The sequence below is a fragment of the Pleuronectes platessa genome, chromosome 12 (genome assembly GCF_947347685.1).
Source record: "Pleuronectes platessa chromosome 12, fPlePla1.1, whole genome shotgun sequence".
NCBI classification, from domain to species: domain Eukaryota; kingdom Metazoa; phylum Chordata; class Actinopteri; order Pleuronectiformes; family Pleuronectidae; genus Pleuronectes; species Pleuronectes platessa.
Genome location: NC_070637.1, coordinates 10,693,103 through 10,710,819, shown reverse-complemented (window position 1 = coordinate 10,710,819; position 17,717 = coordinate 10,693,103). Strand labels below are relative to the sequence as shown.

Genomic DNA, 17,717 nt, shown 5'->3' with positions numbered 1-17,717 from the left:
CTGAACTCTGCCATGAACTATGACCTCCACGTACCCCCCCTTAAAGCCCAGTAGTCCCTCTTTAGTTAGATTTGTGGAAGCAGCCTACTGCTTTCTAGTTGTAGTAAATCAGACTACAAGGACCTCGTCTTATCTGAGTAATGTAATCTTAAAATGAAACATCCCGTAGGCTCACTAAAGCTATACTTTGCATGAACACATTTAAGGCGATACTCTGAGCAACTGTCACTGTTGGTGGAAAGAGAGGTTTGATAAAGGGCCAAATTCTAGAGGAAGTTACTCTTTTCATGCATACTAAAGTGGGCCACCACTGCTTTGTTCTCTGTTTTGCACAGGCCTTTTAGAGTTATGAACAGAGGCTGAAGGCTGAATGAGAGGCAGCAAGGAGCGCTACTTAATACCAAATCCTTTATTGTGCCATCTTTGTGTGCTGTCACACACTGGGTGAATAGGACCGAGTCGTCCTGCAGGCTAAGCTCAACTTCTCTATCCTAATTCTCCCATGCACTGCCAATCTGATAACTGTTGCCTGCAGGAAACAAAGGGTTAAGAAAGACTACAACATTATAAATGTTTGAGCCAAAAGTTGCCCACAGTCCGCACTACACAACATGAGAAAAATCCTCTACATACACTTCATATTTCCTGTCTGTAAATAAACAACCCCTGACTCAGACCCACTGATGGCTCCTTTCCCTTTTCTGGTCTTCAGGGCTCTGGTCTATATCACTCTCAGTTCCCAAAACACTCTCTACCTTCCCTTATCTTTCCCCAAGACCCGGCTCTCCGTCCTCCCGTCTGTGCTGCTCCAAGTTGGGCACGGGGCCCAAATCTCTATGAGCGGCTTCACCCGCCTCCCCACCTCGCTGCCCTTTGCCATTGCTATCGCAGCGTATAAGAACCAGACCTTCTCGGACTGCACTTAGCTCAGAGGCTAACACTAACCAGCCACAGATGTTTACATTGGGAGAGAAGGGGCAGCAGATGCGGTCTCACTCAATAAAACTTGCATCTCTCCCACTCTCCCTTTGTCTCTCTCTTTTTCTGACGTTCTCTCTCTTTTTGCAAGTCTGCAAAGAACCCAAGGGAGCTCTTTAGATCTGTGGGTGGGACAACTCTGCTCTCAGGCCTTATTTGTCTGCACTCTCTGTGCTGTGAGTCACCTGGGTTTCCCCCTAAAAAAAAAAAAGACATTTCTATGTTCCAATTTTTCATACTGCCAGATACTGAGCAGCGAAGCTTGAGCCGTGACTATTACCGAGGCGAATGTAATTTACAGAGAGTGCGCTGACGCATTTGTGTGCAAAGCTCCCATCATTCAGGTGAAGGTGAACACACCTGAGTCCTCTTTATTTGATGATAAAATGAGACACAACCCAGGAGTGGAATTCCAGCAGCAAGAACAGACAGGAATATCTCCAGGTAACACACAGCAAACAAAACTCAGGCCGAGACACCCTTGAGAAACTGGTAGTCAGTCAGAAACCCAGGGCTGAGAAGTATTTGGCCGCAATAGGAAATATGAATTCTGTATGGTAATATAGAGCAGTGTTGAGATGAAAGGGGGCTTTTAGTTGTGTTAACACTGTCATCTCCTCTTGTTAAAGATTCCCTAAGTTGGAAAATGACGAAACTCAACATGCAAGGGTTTGGTACAGAAGCATGTGTGGTCCAATATGAGCTCATCTAAAGAGTGACAACAACACTAACCAGCACATAAACTCTCGACATTAAACTTCTCTGTGATACCTCAAACTTTCTATTCTCAAAAAACATTTTGGTCTCTCCCTCAACATACTGCATTAGATGGTTAGAAAGTCAGCATTGCATAATGCTAATAGAAGGCAGATTGCAGGGTTCTGCCGCAGCAATGTCCTGGAAGAAAGCAAGTGCTTCAGTGGATCAGCGTTTTAGCCTGCAGGCCCTTTTCAGGAGGTCTGAGAAGTGGCAGGTCACTATATAGTCTGAGCCTAGTTAAGAAGAGTCATACCAGCCCCTCCTGCAGTTCCACGGACCAGGGAAGGAGCTGCCTAGAAAACATTTTAGAAGAAAGGAACGTAAAACATACTGCTGTACATCCTACTAAAGATGGCATGGATAATTCAAGAACATAACTCATAACTGCTTCAGTAATCCTTGTGCTCTGTGCAAGATGGCAAAAATAATTTGCAACATGCATCGGTAATAACAGAGTCTGTGCAGTTTTGCTCTTTAATGTTCTGAGAAGTTGATTCATTCGTTAAAAACATGGGGGACAGTGGTGTTTGTTTTGCAAAAGAGAAGTCTCGGTTAGTGCCTCGAATGCTGTTCTTTAGACTGATCCCTTCTAACATAATTGTTTGTGGGTACTTGGTTAAGAATGGTAGAGGCTGCCTGTGTGCATTTTCTCAGGCAGAGTAACACAACAGTATCATTATGTGCCCAGTGGGAAGGAACCTTCCGTGAACCTCAAGGGTTTTACTCTCCCACAACCAACTGAGGGGGGTTGTGAGGTGGCCTGTATGCAGGCATACATATGAAACAAATAAAGGGAGTGAATGCAATATCTGGTCAACTAGGCACACATGGCATTATGGAGGATGTGAGAGCTCAGCGCGTATGTCTGCAGCCCTCATCTGAAACTCTGAATAAATGAAACATCAACAAAAGAGAGACCAGCGGCTTTCCCTGCACTTAACAAAAACATCTGAAGAACATTATTCCTGACAGAGCATCAGACACAGGATGAACAGCTTGGCTTTTTAATAGAATGAGTTTCCTCTGCTCTGTGCCGGCATCCATTGACAAAAGCCTGTGAGGGAGGCAGTCAGTTTAGATTTGCAAAAGGTGACCAGAAACATCTTCTAAAGGATGAATAACAACATCAGAATGTGGAGTCAAGACATGCGACACATGCACCTGTATCTCCCCCTAGTGGCCAAATTAATTTGCTACTGAGGAGGACTAAAAAATGATTGCAGACAGCACACTTTGAACAAAATATGAACATTGTAAATGTTAGAAACGCAAGCAAAATTTCATGTGTCGTATATCTTTGCCAAAACACAACCGCTTTTCATTGGTTTATGATAGACCATGATAACTTGAGCCAAGAAGTAGTGTGTGAAGCACTTCTACTGTTTGGAAGGAGAATAAACATGGTGGTTATCAAGAATGCTGGCTACAGAAGTTGAAAAGCCTTGATCAAATGCAGATTCATCTTATTCTTTATTATTCAGTATCTTGTGTGCATTCTATGTGGGAAAGCATTTTGCCTAAAGTAATTGTGAGGTTTTGTGGTCACTGAGAAGCACCAACATTCTCATTTACTACGAAACAAGATCTTTTCTAACATTTCATACGTACATGTTCACAAAATACTAAAGATTATGATATGTGTCCGATGATAACCTTTTATGGTGTTTTTGCATTTTTCAAAATGTTTTATTGAAGACCCTAATGAATGAAATACATCAAATACAACAGATATGAAGGAACGTCAGAGTCCCAGATTTACTTACACTTCCTCATAATTAAAGACAGTAGACTAGATTGTAGACTAACAACTATCAGTTCCACTTTCTCATTAAATAATAATTTTAAAACATGACAAAGAAGCATCAAATGAACATTAACACATTTAAGACCTACCTCAACATATCTAAGACTTTTTAAGAACTAAAATTCAGATTATTAAATGTGAAACTTCTTCAGACTTTTAAAGGCCCCACAAACACCCTGCTTTTACTTTAAGTTACACTTTTTGTTTGCTGATTTATTCGTGATTAGAGCATCTTACTTTGTTTAATGGAAACACAAAGGTGTAATAAAGAGATTTTAAAAAGTACCAGGTTGTATGTGGTAACAAGTGTACAGGCGTTATATTGTAAATACAAAATACAAACAGATGTGATGAATATATGCTACTAATAATTCCAGAGATCTTTCTTTTTCCGGATTTATACTGTATATTTCCTTACCTTTATGACAAATTTGTGAGGAGCCATTGAACACTTCACTCAGCCAGTTTGACCTGAAACATGTACAGTCATGGATTACACGTTGTACACTCCTATATAATCTGGTTGTGCAGATGAACAGAGACAACGTGAATTCTGCACATGAAGGTAGATCGTAGCTGTGACATTTTAAAACAATTACAGTGTATCTGGTTGCTGCAACGTGAGGCTTTAATATTATTCTTTTATGTCATGGTTTTTAAAGTTTTTTGTGGACCTGAGGAAGAGTGGCTAGAGCTCAACATCAGCTGACAGGGATCGAACACAAATCCCAACAGTATCAAGCAGTTCTTCTATTAATTTTGTACAGCCCCGGGCTCGTAAGAAGAAAGATGACTGCTAAGAAACACCAGGGGAAGTCTTACGTTAAGTCAACAGAGCCAGCGACACGTTATGGTGCCAACTGCACCGTACATACGCAACAAACAGATAGACTGTAACACATTAAAACCAACAACAGACGGAACAACAGACGTACCGCCAACAGTTTGAATGTTTGGCGAGCGAGAGGGCTGCAGGATATGACGTCAGATTCCGTCTGGTCTGTAGTCCTTCAGTCAAATAAAAGACTTCTGCCAAAATTAGAAAGGTGGAGTACGTAGTGCCATTTTCTGTATCTATTTTAAAGAGGAACCGGAGTCACAGAATAACGAGGCGGTTGTCTGTTTTGATTGCAACAATGTCCAAAGCCAAGCCAGAGAATGCGACTCTGAACGGAACAGGACCCCACTAAGACCCGGACGCTCTGACCGCTACTATGGATACGTGGGCAGTCTTTAAAATGCCTTGATTGATATCGAAATGAAATGCTGCCCTACTGTATTGAGGTACAGCCGTTACACAACAATAACCACTATCATTTGAAATAAAAAGTAATTGAGGGAGTTTTAACATATCAAATTAAGTATTTCTGCAAATAACGGTGTCGTTTTGATCAGGCAATGCTATGATTCCTAATGAGAGTCTTGACAAGCAGATGCGCGTAAGATGGAAGATATGAAGGCAGTACACTCAGATCTTTACGCTACACTCCGAGTTTAGTGTTTTAAAAGCGGCTTTAAATGTCCAAAGTGTGGACCTGAGACACTTTGCTTCGTGAAGTGATGTCCCGACTTGTCAAGAAATCTCCGTCTCTGTGTGTGGACCTGCCGCTGGACAACACGGACGTTTGTAACAAGCTTCGTTTACTGAGGCAGCTCATGACGTCTTGTTATGGTCCGACCGGTAAACTGAAACTAGTTCACAACAACATCGGAGGACACGTTGTCACCACCTCGACCTCGTCAGTTCTCCTCGCAGCCATTTCCTCCTCACAGCCTCTTGTGAACCTCATAAAAACCTCCGTCCTCAACCACGTGTCCCGGTTCAGTGACTGCGGTTTGTTCGCTGCCTGTCTGTGCTTGGATCTTATCGAACAAGCAAAGCAAAGTGGCCTCAGAGGAAACGTGTGTATCGGGCTGAACAGGCACTTCCTGGCTGTGTGCGTCAGTTACCTCCAGAGAGAGGACTGCTGCTGCAAAGTGAAGCTGGACTTCTGCAGCAGCCACAACCTGATCGCATTAGCTCGCAGTGTTATCTCCAGCAAACCAGCATGTTTGCTCACGGAGCAAGAGACGCTTCACATCAGCAAGCTGGCTGTGCAGGCATTTCTACTGACTCTTCCCTGTGACAAACCAGGCACCGTCTCTCTGGGCCAGACAGTGACCATCTGTGTTGAGGGCCACTCTGTGCTCAACTCTGCAGTGTTTCCAGGTCTGCTGGTGGATGTCACTGGTGTCCTATGCGTCAACAAGTCAGATAACCTGAGTTCACATCGCATGTTGTTGTTCAGTGCATCTCTTGCTGGAGACATTCCTGAACTCGGAGAGGGGATCATCGAAGTGTCCTCGGGTGTAGACACAGACGCACGGATCTTGGATCAACTCCTGGATCTTGGCAAGCAGGCGGTTGAAGATGACGTCAAGCTCTTTGTCTGTCAGAAGGTCATACACCCAGTCCTACAGCATTACCTGAGGAGTCGAGGTGTTATTGTGATCGAGAGATTGGGAATCACTCTCATGGAGCCGCTCATTCTGCTTACAGGTAGACTTGAAGTACAGGCATGGGCCCGTTGGCAGATTTATCACTGCAGATCTGTGTTATACAGACACTTTCCCACAGAAAAGGTTTCAATGCCATCAGACGTCATTAAGTTATATTATCTTGTAGTAATATATATGATGCAGTATCATAGTACAGTCCAATAAATTATGTTTTACCCAATGTATATGTCCTCCACACATAACACATGTTATATTTATATAAAATATGTCTCTTACCAATTAAGGGGAGTTATTGTATTAGGAACGCTGGAACGTGTGTTAGATAAACCTAGTCGAGCGCAGAGCTCTGCCAAGGATCAACTGTCAAGCGGCACCAATTTTCACACTCGTAAATCTCAACTTCCCTCAATGCTCCTGATTTATTTCATCAAGTTCCATGAATTATTCACTGGCAAAATGTTGAGGAACCTCCTATCTCACAATGTTTTATATAGTAGGTCGGGAAAAAATCCTGGATTCACCCCCTGAGAAGGAACATTTCACCAAATTCTGTGGTAGTCCATTCAGTTATTTTGTGTGATCCTGCTAACAATCAAACCAACTAACCTCCTTGGTGGAGGTAATAATCTATTGTCCACATAGAATATAGTCTGTGCTCGTAATTACTTTGCTCTGTATCTGAGATCCTGTTTAATATCTACTCCATCCAAAAGGTGCTCATCCTGTGGCCACATTGCACACGTCACTTCAACCCAAGGCCTACGGGAAGGTGAGGGATCTCAGTATAAGGCAGTTCGGATCCAAGACTTTGCTGCATTTGCTCGCCCACGGGGAGTCTGCAATTTGCACGATGGTCCTCTGCCACAGGAACGAGACCATGCTAAGCGAGCTGAAGGTAAGATAAAGGGAGGAGTGTTCAGTTCATAACATCAGATGCCTCTTCCTTCCACTATAGTACAATCTCAACACTATATATATTATTCAGTAAAGCATACATGCAATCAATAATACAGCATATGGCCCCATAAAACACAATCTGTAAAGAATTTCTTAGGTAAGAGATTCACTTTCTTCTCAGGTACCTTTGATAAAGTATCCATCATTTTGCACGAAGCAATATACAACTTATTTGAAAAGGCATTCAATTTGTTTGCAGACACAAACACCAGCTTGAAATATCCATTAATGGGGGCATATGTGACCGATGAACTGACATCTTCATGTCTGTGCATCTGTTGTAGCTGGTGTGCCAGAAGACAGAACATGTGTTGAGGCTCACCCTCAGGGAGCCATACGCATTATTTGGAGGTGGGTGCACCGAGACCCACTTGGCTGCTTACGTCAGACACAAGGTGAGATCCAGAGTATCGATGAGTATTACTTTCACTTATTTTAACAGTGGTCACATAAAAATTGACTGTTATGTTTTCCTCTCAGTGCACGGACAGAGTAACGGAGTCTGCAGCAGTATTGGGGTGCTCAGAGTCAGAGTACCTTCTCGGCATGGACCGATTCTGCAGCTCTCTGGAGTCTGTGGCCAAATCACTGGAGCACAATGGTGGGAATTCTTTAATTGATCTGACTCATGCTCACAACTGGACCGTACATGCAGATGTGATGAACAGATGCGTAGAGGGTAGCTTGGGCTTCTGTGGCTGTGGACTGGTGGAAGGAGGCTCAAGTAAGAAGTGGACTTACCTAAACACTAAATATGCTGAGTTCTCGCCTGCGGCCCTCACTACAGATTCTCCTGTGCAGCCACGTGTGCTGGACTCCTTCACGGCTAAACTCAACGCCTTGCAAGTGGCTGTAGAAACTGCTAATCTCGCACTAGATGTGAGATACATAATTAAAGATGTGCTAGATCTTGCTAGATTCTAGTTTGCGAAGATGAAAGTGAAGAATTAATGTTTTTACTTTTTTTGTAATTAATAAGTCCTCCTTTTTTAAATTTAAATCTGTAGTTCATCAGAAATTTTCCAACATTTCTGATCAACTAGCTGACCTTAACTTCCAGCCTGTTACACTTCAATGACTTAAAATCCTCTCTAAATAAAGTGCGATAGAGTTTTCAAATTGAATGAATCTGTATAATGTGGCTTCTATGGAACAATTTACCAAACCATCGTTTTTGTAAATCAGCCGGTCTCAGCTGTAGTTACCATTGGTGAGCACTGGGAGGCGCTGCATCCAATGCTGCCACATATTTTGTTGCCAACACAACACCAAAAAGCACCACCAGCATTTTCTGAAGGTTTCTCCCCCGATACATTTTAAAGTATTACCAGTCTCAACATGCTGACTGGTGAAATAAAGTCACACCTGACAGGTATGAAAATACAAAGACAAACCCTCATGACATGTTGTCTACAGACAGTCTGACAGGCCTCATCCACTGAACCTTGATCTAAGGTACAATCACTGCAAGATGTGATATTTGTCCTATATTGATATTTTAACATAATTGCTTATATTTTGAATTAATATATTTTAAGTACAGTACCACACTACTTTTCACATACACATCAAACATGTCTGTTTTTACCTGTGATGTACCAAAAGGTCCCAAGCAGCAGGTGCTTCCCCGTCATGGAGGGTCTTTGTGAGGTACAAGCAATAACAGTAGCAGGATGAGGAGAGCCGGTTTCTCCCGGAGGAACCAGGCCACTCTGGTTGAGACCGTCCTCGCTGAAGAGGAGGGTACCATGGCGGCCATAGTAGGTTTGCATCTTCCTGTGATGGACCACGTGCCACATTCTTATCAGGATGATCCCACAGCTCGGGCAGGGGACCAAGTTCCCTTAGGAGTGCAGGTCGCAGGTCTGGGTCTCAGGGTCAGTGTTGCAGTGATCTTTTCTGCTCATAAACTCTTCTTTGGCATTTGTATAAAGTTAAATAGATCTTTAAAAGCCTCCCTGACTCTTCCCAAATCAAAGAGAGAGGTGTGTCAGCCTGCTGAAACATGAGACAACTCCCTTTTTCACAGCATCGGCACAAACATTTCTAAAGGTGAGGTTGTCATTATCTTTCTCGCCTTGGAATGAAGCACTGATGTTAAATTGGTTTACAACACAAAGCTTCAATAACAGTGGACTAAATTTAATTGAATGTTATAATCACTATAACATCAGGTGCTATAGTTGTTTGGATCTTGTTTACAGACACACAGAGACATTTGCGGCAATGTCAAATCGGGTGGCTACGTTTATGAATAAAGTGTCGGAAGAACTGCTGAAGTTTGGCCAGTCCGAACAGAGCAGGTGGAAGGCACTTGAAAAGGAGGAAATGACAAAAATCATCCTAACTTATGAAGTTACAATGAAATTATCAAAGTCCAGATACAGATCCAAACGCAGAATTTGCTTCAATCAACTACATGTGAACACACTTCATAGTGGGTAGTACAGCATTGGATTATTTTGTTTTATTCCTTTGTTTGTGATTTTAAATGTGTCATTAGGATACAATAGTGAAATAAACGTGATCATTAACATTACGTCAGGCCACCTCAGTATAAACAGGACCAAAAATCGAATAAACCTGCGACTATAGTTACCCCAAGTTATAACCTGTTCCTTCTGAACGGACCATTTGCCAAAATGACTTTTTGAAAACATTACACAGCATCTGAATATTGATGAACAATAAAACCTGGCTGGACAGGAGTTTGTTATAATCTAAGGATTATCACACAATGATATTCTTTAATTTGTGACATGGGGACTAGCACTGGGTTTGACATAAAATGTTTAATAAAACATATCTTTTGTTTTCTCGTGTTTTCTCATTTTCCTCCAGCCGCACAGCCCCCTCTTATGGTGACATTTCTAATAATCGCCACAGTAAATTGATAAATGGATAAACGTCGTAGATATTTATTATAGCCAGGATCATTTTACCAGTTAGAATAGAGTATGCAGCACTTGGTTGATAATGGCCCAGTTCCCAATCTGACTAACCTCACTCACTATGTTAGTACTGTTACAGCGCTGAAATTTACTGCAACAGTGAATTATAAAAGAACATACATGAACCAGGTCAGCATTTTGTGTGATTGCAGATACTTGAAGAAGCAGACGCCAGAGCAGACAGGCTTTTCAGTACATTTTACTTTTTTATGTTTTGTAACATGAATCCTTGGCCTCATCTGAAGACCCTGTAGGGATGCTTTGTCAGTGGAACCTGAGAACAGAACAGCTCCATTTAGGCAGCAGTTAAGTAGTATTTTAGGTTTGTGACGTGTAACCTCCCATTCTCTAAGCAAGAGAAAAATAATAATAATTAAAAAAAACATTTCTAAGAGACTAACAAAGATCCATAAACAGAAAAAAGAACAGTGTTGAGGTTTAGCCTTTTGTCTCTCTCTACAGGAATGAGGTGAGGTGGAGAAAACAGAACACCGCTCCCTGCTGGAGAAAGGATATAACAGCTGGTGCCATCTTTGACCAATAAGATTAGAGGGAGATGTAACACTCCTTGAGAGCTTGATGGGATGGAGACTTTGTTGGGCACTGGGCAAGGGTACATGTGAAAGTACACATCCTAAAATAAGACTAAAAGTGAGAATAGACTTCTTATGTATGTGTGCATTCGGGATAAAAAGGCACTATAAACGTGTGTGTTGCAATACTAGTTTCCCTTAAATTATCATCAGAGGTCAATTGAGTGTGGGGCTTCATTTTTTCAGTCTGGGCTCACTTGCTTCAGCCAGTTATTGTAGCGTAACGATTATGGTGCTGAGAGAAGGAGACAATATTCAGGGACTGCATCTTTTCAATGGGAATCAGTCAGCAGCAAATGTCAGTCAGAGTTATGGGATGTTCAGATCTCAGATGAAAAGGACAGCAGTCATGGTGTGCTGCCTGACGTACTGTCCCCGAAAGCCTGCCACTATGAATCATCAGGTTCACTGCCTTCAGGTTGTTTGTATGCAGTTTGAGAGTCTTTCAAGCAGCAGGATTACACTGCAAGTAACTTTTCTTTGTCATAACTGGGATCCTCTTGCTTGACGTTACATAATGCAAAGAAATATATTCATTCTTATCAGATTAACACCCGTCAATAATAGAGCATGGAGCCACATTTCCCTGTTGTAAATTGTTGAACATTGAATCGTAACTTTGTGCTGATCTCAAACCTCCATCTCACTCCACCATCACTTCTAGCTACTCATTGATTAAGGAGTAACAAAACTGGAAACAAACCATTGAGGATGAAGACTGAAATCTTCACAATAACATATGGCATTTGGATATAAAAAACTTAAATAAAAGAAACGTCTATCACTACCCCGTGGACAGAATTAGTAAACTGCTAAAAGTAAAGCTACATTAATATATAGTAATATATATTTTTTTTTAACTTTTGCAAAAACTAAAAATTAAGACTGAGTCTACTATGAAGACAATTCAATAACAACAGAGATTCAAGGTGGCAGTGTAAACAAAGACTAGTGGTGTCAGTGTTGGGATTCATTTACACAATATTCATATTTCTGCTGGGCACCCACAGCTGCAGTCTGGCCCAAGCAAACCATATCTATGATGCTACACATGTATAATTGGAATCTGGGAGCAGCATTGCACACGCACTAATTTAACAGGTTAACCGAGTAATTTGTTTTTAACTGACAAGACTCCTTTTGTTTAAATCTACACACTACTTGAGTAAATACCATCACATCTAATAATACTAACGAAAAAGGGAGAAAAAAAAGGAATAGAATATGAATAAAAGATCATATTTAATAAAACTATTATGAGAGTAATAATGTTTTTGGTATTGTACAGGGGTTAGTGAACTCTGCTGGGTGCAGCCCTTTGTTAGCAACTACAATATGATGCGACGGTAGAAATAGCCTTTTAAATTTAAGTCGCATGTAGCTTAAAGCAGTCAGTTCACAACACTCACTTCATTTTCCTCTGGCAGCATTACAGTATTCTATATTAAGATCTGCAGTTATATTTTCATTCCTTTTTCGGAGGCAAATAACATGAGCATAGATTGCCAAGAGTCCAAATGTAAAGATTGCATCACAACTCGAATCCATCGTTTGTAAGGAAAAACTGAAATGGACAACTGAAGTCCTTCCAAAAACCCAAATAAGATTTGTCCCTCCTGGCGGTTTCCCCCGAGCCAAATTAATATGCATTCCTCACACCATTGCTCTTTAAGAAAAATGTATCAACCAAAAGCTCTGAGACACAATTCAAACCGAGAGGAGGGTGGAGAAGAGCTAGAGACAGACAAAGGGGACTGGATTGGCTTCGAGTGTCTAGGTCCTTCCTGCAAATAGTGGGCGCGATTGGGGGTGAGGTGAGAGGGAGGATGTCTGGGTTATGGCGATAGATAGTAAGGACAGGGTGGCGGCGCTGCACTGGTCCCTGTGAAAGTTGCCCTCAATGAACGACGAGGGCCCCGGCAGCATAACTCACGGAGCTGTCGTCCCAGTTCCTGCACTCGCTCGACTGGGCGTAGTTCAGGAAAGATAAGTTCATTTCTAAACCATTCTTCCTAAGTTCAGCCACCGCCTGCAAAACAGAAACATCCACTTTGTCACGGATTCACACCAGGCAGCACGCCATGTGTGTTCACACACATAAGCAATTACGACAGAGTGTCTAGAAATACATTCCTAAAGTACCATTTTTATACTTGACAGTATTGACAAATAAGAGGGTGCTTTTGTCACTGGCTGGAATCAAGGGTATTACAAAATAATTCTGGGTGTAAATGTTCTGCCATTAACAGGATGAAGGGTTAATCAATCATTAACAATACTGATGCACCTAGTGAGTCTCTTTTTCTGGGGAACTTACATTTAGCAGCACTCCAATTGGGTGACGCCCACAGATGGTGTTGCGGTACTTCTTCAAGTAGTTGGTGAAAGACACAGGATCCAACTGCTCTATAATGCCCATTCCCTTCAAAAGCAGAGGAAAAAGTTGAACAAAAGTCACAACACCTAAATGCACATTTTATGACTCTCCAAAAGTAGTCATTTTTATCAATGTTGATATAAAACTGTATATATACACATACACTTTTTTTCCCTGTGCCATAATATTTGATACAAGGTACAATTGCTTCTCATGTTTCAAATATTTATTGTATCCAAACAAGCTTTCTTAATGATCTTATAATAACAGTACTTCCTGTATACCTTATGTTCAACAAAGTCTTATCTAACCATATTTTCTGTGCCCTTCTGTATTTTAAACTTCCTGCAACATGATTTATGCATTAAGGTACATTGAAGTATGAAGAATTCAAACTTCCTGTGGTAACAATAATATCTAGTTAGTATGCACTTCATCAGCATACATGTGGCTGAAAATAACAAAAACTTTTGTTTACAAAATATATTACACAAGTGACCTCAAGTTTAAATCAAATATGTTTTTACCATTTTATCAAGATGCTCAATAGACCTGTGGATCTCCCCTTGAGTTTCATCATAGTATAGGTAGCGGAACCGCTGACCTTTAAAGTAGAAATGGACATCAGGACCAAGCTGGAAACCAATATGTCATATTTATGACACACAGGGCTTAACGAGATCATGACCTATACTTTGACAGAATAATCTCAGAGATAGAGCATTATTTCCAATGATTCTATTTGTCAGTACCTACCCCAGTGGCAGAAGTCGGAGGAGATGATGAAAAGGTTGGAAGGGTCTGCCAGATACTTGCTGAGCAGCTTCCCATATTCCTGTTCCTTAGATTCACTCAGGGCGCCCACAAGCACAGGGACAATGCTAAACTCGTCCTTGTGGCTGCAACATCAGATTATTACATTCACAACTTGAGCACAATAACTGCACCTTGCTGTGAAAATGTTGTGAAATGTTCGGCAATGGAAACTCAATCTGCAAGAACACAGTTTGAGCATGCATCAGTAAAAAATGATGTGTAGAGTACAACCGGCTGCATGACTAACAAGAAGTAATAATGTTTCTCTACAGGTTTTAGGTAAACTTGTATGTGGAGCTAATGCTCGGTCCACTTCATTCTACCTGGTCCCTGCTTTTCTGAACGAAAGAGTTTGTCATTAACTTCTGCCAACCTAACAGAAGGATTACTTTCTATGTGGCCCTGCATCAATTTTATTGTACTTCACACCATAGAGAGGTGAAAAAAAAATAAAGACAGAAATAAAAAAATAAAAACTACTGTACTGCATTCTTCCTTATTCAATAATAGTTCATAGCTTTAGTAAAAGTTTCATTCTGTGAGACATTCCACTCTGTAAGCATATATTGTATCAATTATTTAGTTCAGTGAATGCCACTCCTATATGCATTACCTCTCCATGGCTTTAGCAGTGTAAGGCAAGTGCATTTCAATACTGTGCTCATCTTCATCTGTCTGCAAACTGATCCGTTCAAACAACCCAGTTTTCCAGAGGTCAGCGTAAACTGTGAAAACAGAGGTGAGTTTCAATTTAATTTGTGCTAGTTCAAGGCCGTGACAACTAATTAAATCATTTTTGGAGATCCTTTGAAATTAGTGCCGAGCGAACCTCATTGTAGACAAAGCCTTTATCCTAAGAGTTGGGGAAGTGTCTGGTCCCCGGAGGATAATTAAAAGGGTATCACCTCCAAAGACTGTTTGAGGTCTTGGACCTCTATTCGGGCTGAAGACAGGGTCAAACATAGCTCTAATATGATGATAATAATAATATGAATAATAATAATAATAATAACTATATTTATATTGCACTTTTCTTAACAATGTTAAAACCACAAGATTAAGAACACAACAAAGCAGTTGATTGAAAGTACATTGGCCAGATAATAGATAAAGCAGTATAGAAAATAAATAATAAAAATACATAAAAACTGTATAAATTAATGCAAATCAAACATTCCAAAAAGCTGTCAAAAAGAATTAAGTTTTGAGATCTGAGAGAAGCTAGAGAGGTAGTGTGTCTAAGATTAGTGGGCAGAGTTTTCCAAAGTGACGGGCCTCTATTAGCTCTGCTTTTATTTTTTTCCTGCCATGATCAAAAATGCCCCAAAAATCATTTAAAAACCTAAACTCAATATAATTCAATACAACTGTGGTTGTGTTGCTCCGTCACATTACTGTTGAAATAGCTTCCAAAATAATTTACCAGTCAGCAACAAACAACGACATGCAAATAGCGAAAATAGTGCATACCCTTCCGGTCGATTCTCATGTCATAAAGAGGAGTTCTATAGATGTCTGCAGGTGTCAGGGCACAGCGGGAGAGAGCCACATGGTGTGAAGGTCCCAGGATGAAGACCCTACGACTGAGGTAGAACAAAACTTAGCCTCACTCTGTTTAGAAATGGCACACTACCAGTGCCACAAACTATCCCAACTAACAGGTGATCATTCTATGAGAGGGAGGGGGTGTAAAATATGGAACAGTCATGTAAAAAATTAAATAGAAAACTGAAATGTAGATAACTTACGTAACAGAGGGATCAATCTGCTTGTAGGCATGTGCCGCACAAGCACCACAGTACGTGTATCCAGCATGGCTGCAAACCAAAACATGACAAATTACTATGAGATGCCATCACAGATACCACTCGAAATTTTCTTCCAGTTGTCCAAAGGTGCTTACGGCGCTATGATGGCTCTAGCAGGTCCAATGGTGGACTCTGCTTGGGACAGCCAGCCCTCGAGTTGTGCATTCAGCTGAGATCCTGAAAAGGTAAAATGAAAACAAATAAATAAAGGAAATATAACTTTTCTTCAAATCACTTTGTTATTGAAGAGAAGACACCAACTAATACTATTTTTTCACTCTCCCAGCAAGACTGACAACAACACTGCGAGCCAGATGAAAAACAGAATTGTCTGATCAACACAGAGAAGACTGGACAGCAACAAACAAGAGATTTGAAACCTCCTCTACTAAAGTGGTTTACTGTGCTGGAACACACTGTCCTGTTTCCCTGTGCAGACTACTACAGTTCATATTTACCTGTGTGTATTGATGCTAACGTCACATGAACATCTATGGAATGTGTGTACATTTTATGTATAATTAAATCTGCTGGAAAAAACAAGCAATCGGTTTATTTTTTTTAATGAGCAAGAACATCGGGATCAAGGGAGATTAGCTCGGCCTTTAGTTAAGCTTATGGACAAATCGGATGTGTCGTTATTAATATAAACGTTGCTGGTGTGTCTGAATGGCGTGTGTGTTCTGTAGAGCTGTTATGAAAAATGCATTTAGCTAATCTTTACGGGATAAACAGGGAGGCTCGCATGGTTTAACTAGCGGCTAGCAGGGGAAATGGGGGAAGGGGTGCAACATGACCCTTTACTTTTCTGCACTGCCCTACCCAGGCCCTTGTTACATGGCAGGGACTAGTTCTTCATTTAGTCGATATCATAAGATCAGTGTTATACATGGAGCTTTAGTTAACACCGTTACTGGCCATTTCTTTGTGGAAATATCTCGTCTAGCCAGACAGTGGCTAGGCCAGGAAGTTCTGCGGAATTAGCCAAGTTAGCTATTGATGAGCTGACAGGCTTGAGAACATATCGAAGATAAAAACGCATTTTGCAGCAGATGTCCGTTTGTTTGGAAACATTTCAATCGACCACCCGAGGAGGAAGTGCTGAACTCCCTCAAAGCAGCCGTGCAACAAAGGGACAACAGGAGATGAGGCACTCGATGGCAGCTACACGTTAGCTAGCCGACTCTTTTTTTTTTATCAGCTGGATTAGCGATACGACCCCAAACGTTAGCAACAACCGTCTGCAATGGCAACCCATGATTTCGATAGTTTTATATAATCTCATGATACTGACGGCCACACACAGAAAAAAACGGACAAACCAAAGTCACCACACCGCCATGAGAAAAACAACAACACCCAGCTAGCACACAGCATGCTAACGGTGCTGTGTTGACAGTTACCCGAAGCTGAGTACCAGGTCCCCGCATGAGATGCTTCTCTGCACACCGCTCGGTTGGACATCTTGGATCCCAAGCCGCCTATCTTGGTCTGCTTAACTCTTGTAAAGCGGAAAAAAATAAATAAACTTCCAAAGCCGAGGTTAACTAGTCCAGAAGAAGAAACAAACGGCGGCTAGCTCGCTTGGTTGTAAAGACAAAGGGTAGTCAGGCTGGAGCGACAGCTGGGATAGCAGGCTAACGAGCTCTGTCAGCTGGTCGCCGTGTTGTTGCCGGTTATTGAGTTAGCTGCTAACTGTCCCTGGGATCGACGAGCCTGGTGAAATGTAAAACTCCTAAAGACACAAACTACAACGTTTTTTTAATGAGCTGACAGCGAACAGCAGGGAAGTGTGAAGTGGAAGAGCTGTCACAGTCTGGATGTAAGTGAGGGTCACTGGGTTTCCGGTGGAGCAGGTGAGAGGCGTCCCCGACAATCATAGTCACATCAGAGCACTTTGATTGGCTGCTGGATTAAAAAAAACACAGAGCGATTGGGGGAGAGGTTAAGAGGGCGCGGCCAAATGCTGGGATGATAGTTATGTTATTAAAGGACAGTGACAACAGTTGAGTTCAACTCAGGATCGAACATATGTATTGATCTGGTGAATGGAGGGTCAATGTACACAAATCAACAACAACAACAAATCCCTGGATCCAGGGCCGGCCCTGGCAATGTTGGCGCCCTAGATGACATTTCAAATTGACGCCCCCCAACATACACACGCAAACTGTC

The 17,717-nt window shown here is 41.5% G+C and overlaps 3 protein-coding genes across 3 annotated transcripts in view; 1 reads left to right on the top strand and 2 right to left on the bottom strand.

The window, feature by feature from the left end:
• The window catches only part of slx4ip (SLX4 interacting protein), a 33,877-nt gene extending 28,679 nt beyond the window's left edge, over positions 1-5,198 (bottom strand). Inside the window, exons 1-2 of the mRNA XM_053436175.1 lie at positions 4,477-5,198; positions 3,960-4,012 (exon numbers count right to left, since the gene is read on the bottom strand). Of these exons, the coding sequence (XP_053292150.1) occupies positions 3,960-3,986 (27 nt within the window). The 5' untranslated portion in view covers positions 3,987-4,012; positions 4,477-5,198. The remainder of the gene's footprint in view (positions 1-3,959; positions 4,013-4,476) is intronic.
• Positions 4,726-9,813, top strand: mkks (MKKS centrosomal shuttling protein). Its single transcript, XM_053436174.1, has 4 exons — positions 4,726-6,080; positions 6,754-6,935; positions 7,282-7,392; positions 7,478-9,813. Exons 1-4 carry the CDS (start codon positions 5,102-5,104, stop codon positions 7,919-7,921), a joined length of 1,716 nt encoding a protein of 571 aa, XP_053292149.1. The 5' UTR covers positions 4,726-5,101; the 3' UTR covers positions 7,922-9,813.
• Positions 9,814-10,131: 318 nt separating this feature from the next.
• memo1 (mediator of cell motility 1) lies at positions 10,132-17,398 on the bottom strand. The gene is made up of 9 exons (XM_053436176.1): positions 16,946-17,398; positions 15,638-15,719; positions 15,483-15,551; positions 15,205-15,317; positions 14,348-14,459; positions 13,675-13,817; positions 13,446-13,522; positions 12,859-12,963; positions 10,132-12,570 (listed from the first exon to the last, which is right to left on the bottom strand). Exons 1-9 carry the CDS (start codon positions 17,004-17,006, stop codon positions 12,439-12,441), a joined length of 894 nt encoding a protein of 297 aa, XP_053292151.1. The 5' UTR covers positions 17,007-17,398; the 3' UTR covers positions 10,132-12,438.
• Between the last annotated feature and the right edge of the window lie 319 nt (positions 17,399-17,717).

What these genes read in the sequence shown, in the direction of transcription:
- mkks (XM_053436174.1), top strand. Translation starts at nt 5,102, where the DNA reads ATGTCCCGACTTGTCAAGAAATCTCCGTCTCTGTGTGTGGACCTGCCG. An exon ending in CCATGCTAAGCGAGCTGAAG is followed by an intron (nt 6,936 to 7,281) that starts GTAAGATAAAGG and finishes CATCTGTTGTAG; the next exon opens with CTGGTGTGCCAGAAGACAGA. An exon ending in CTGCTTACGTCAGACACAAG is followed by an intron (nt 7,393 to 7,477) that starts GTGAGATCCAGA and finishes TTTTCCTCTCAG; the next exon opens with TGCACGGACAGAGTAACGGA.
- memo1 (XM_053436176.1), bottom strand. Translation starts at nt 17,006, where the DNA reads ATGTCCAACCGAGCGGTGTGCAGAGAAGCATCTCATGCGGGGACCTGG. An exon ending in CAGATTGATCCCTCTGTTAC is followed by an intron (nt 15,318 to 15,482) that starts GTAAGTTATCTA and finishes GTTCTACCTCAG; the next exon opens with TCGTAGGGTCTTCATCCTGG. An exon ending in CAATTGGAGTGCTGCTAAAT is followed by an intron (nt 12,571 to 12,858) that starts GTAAGTTCCCCA and finishes TCTGTTTTGCAG; the next exon opens with GCGGTGGCTGAACTTAGGAA.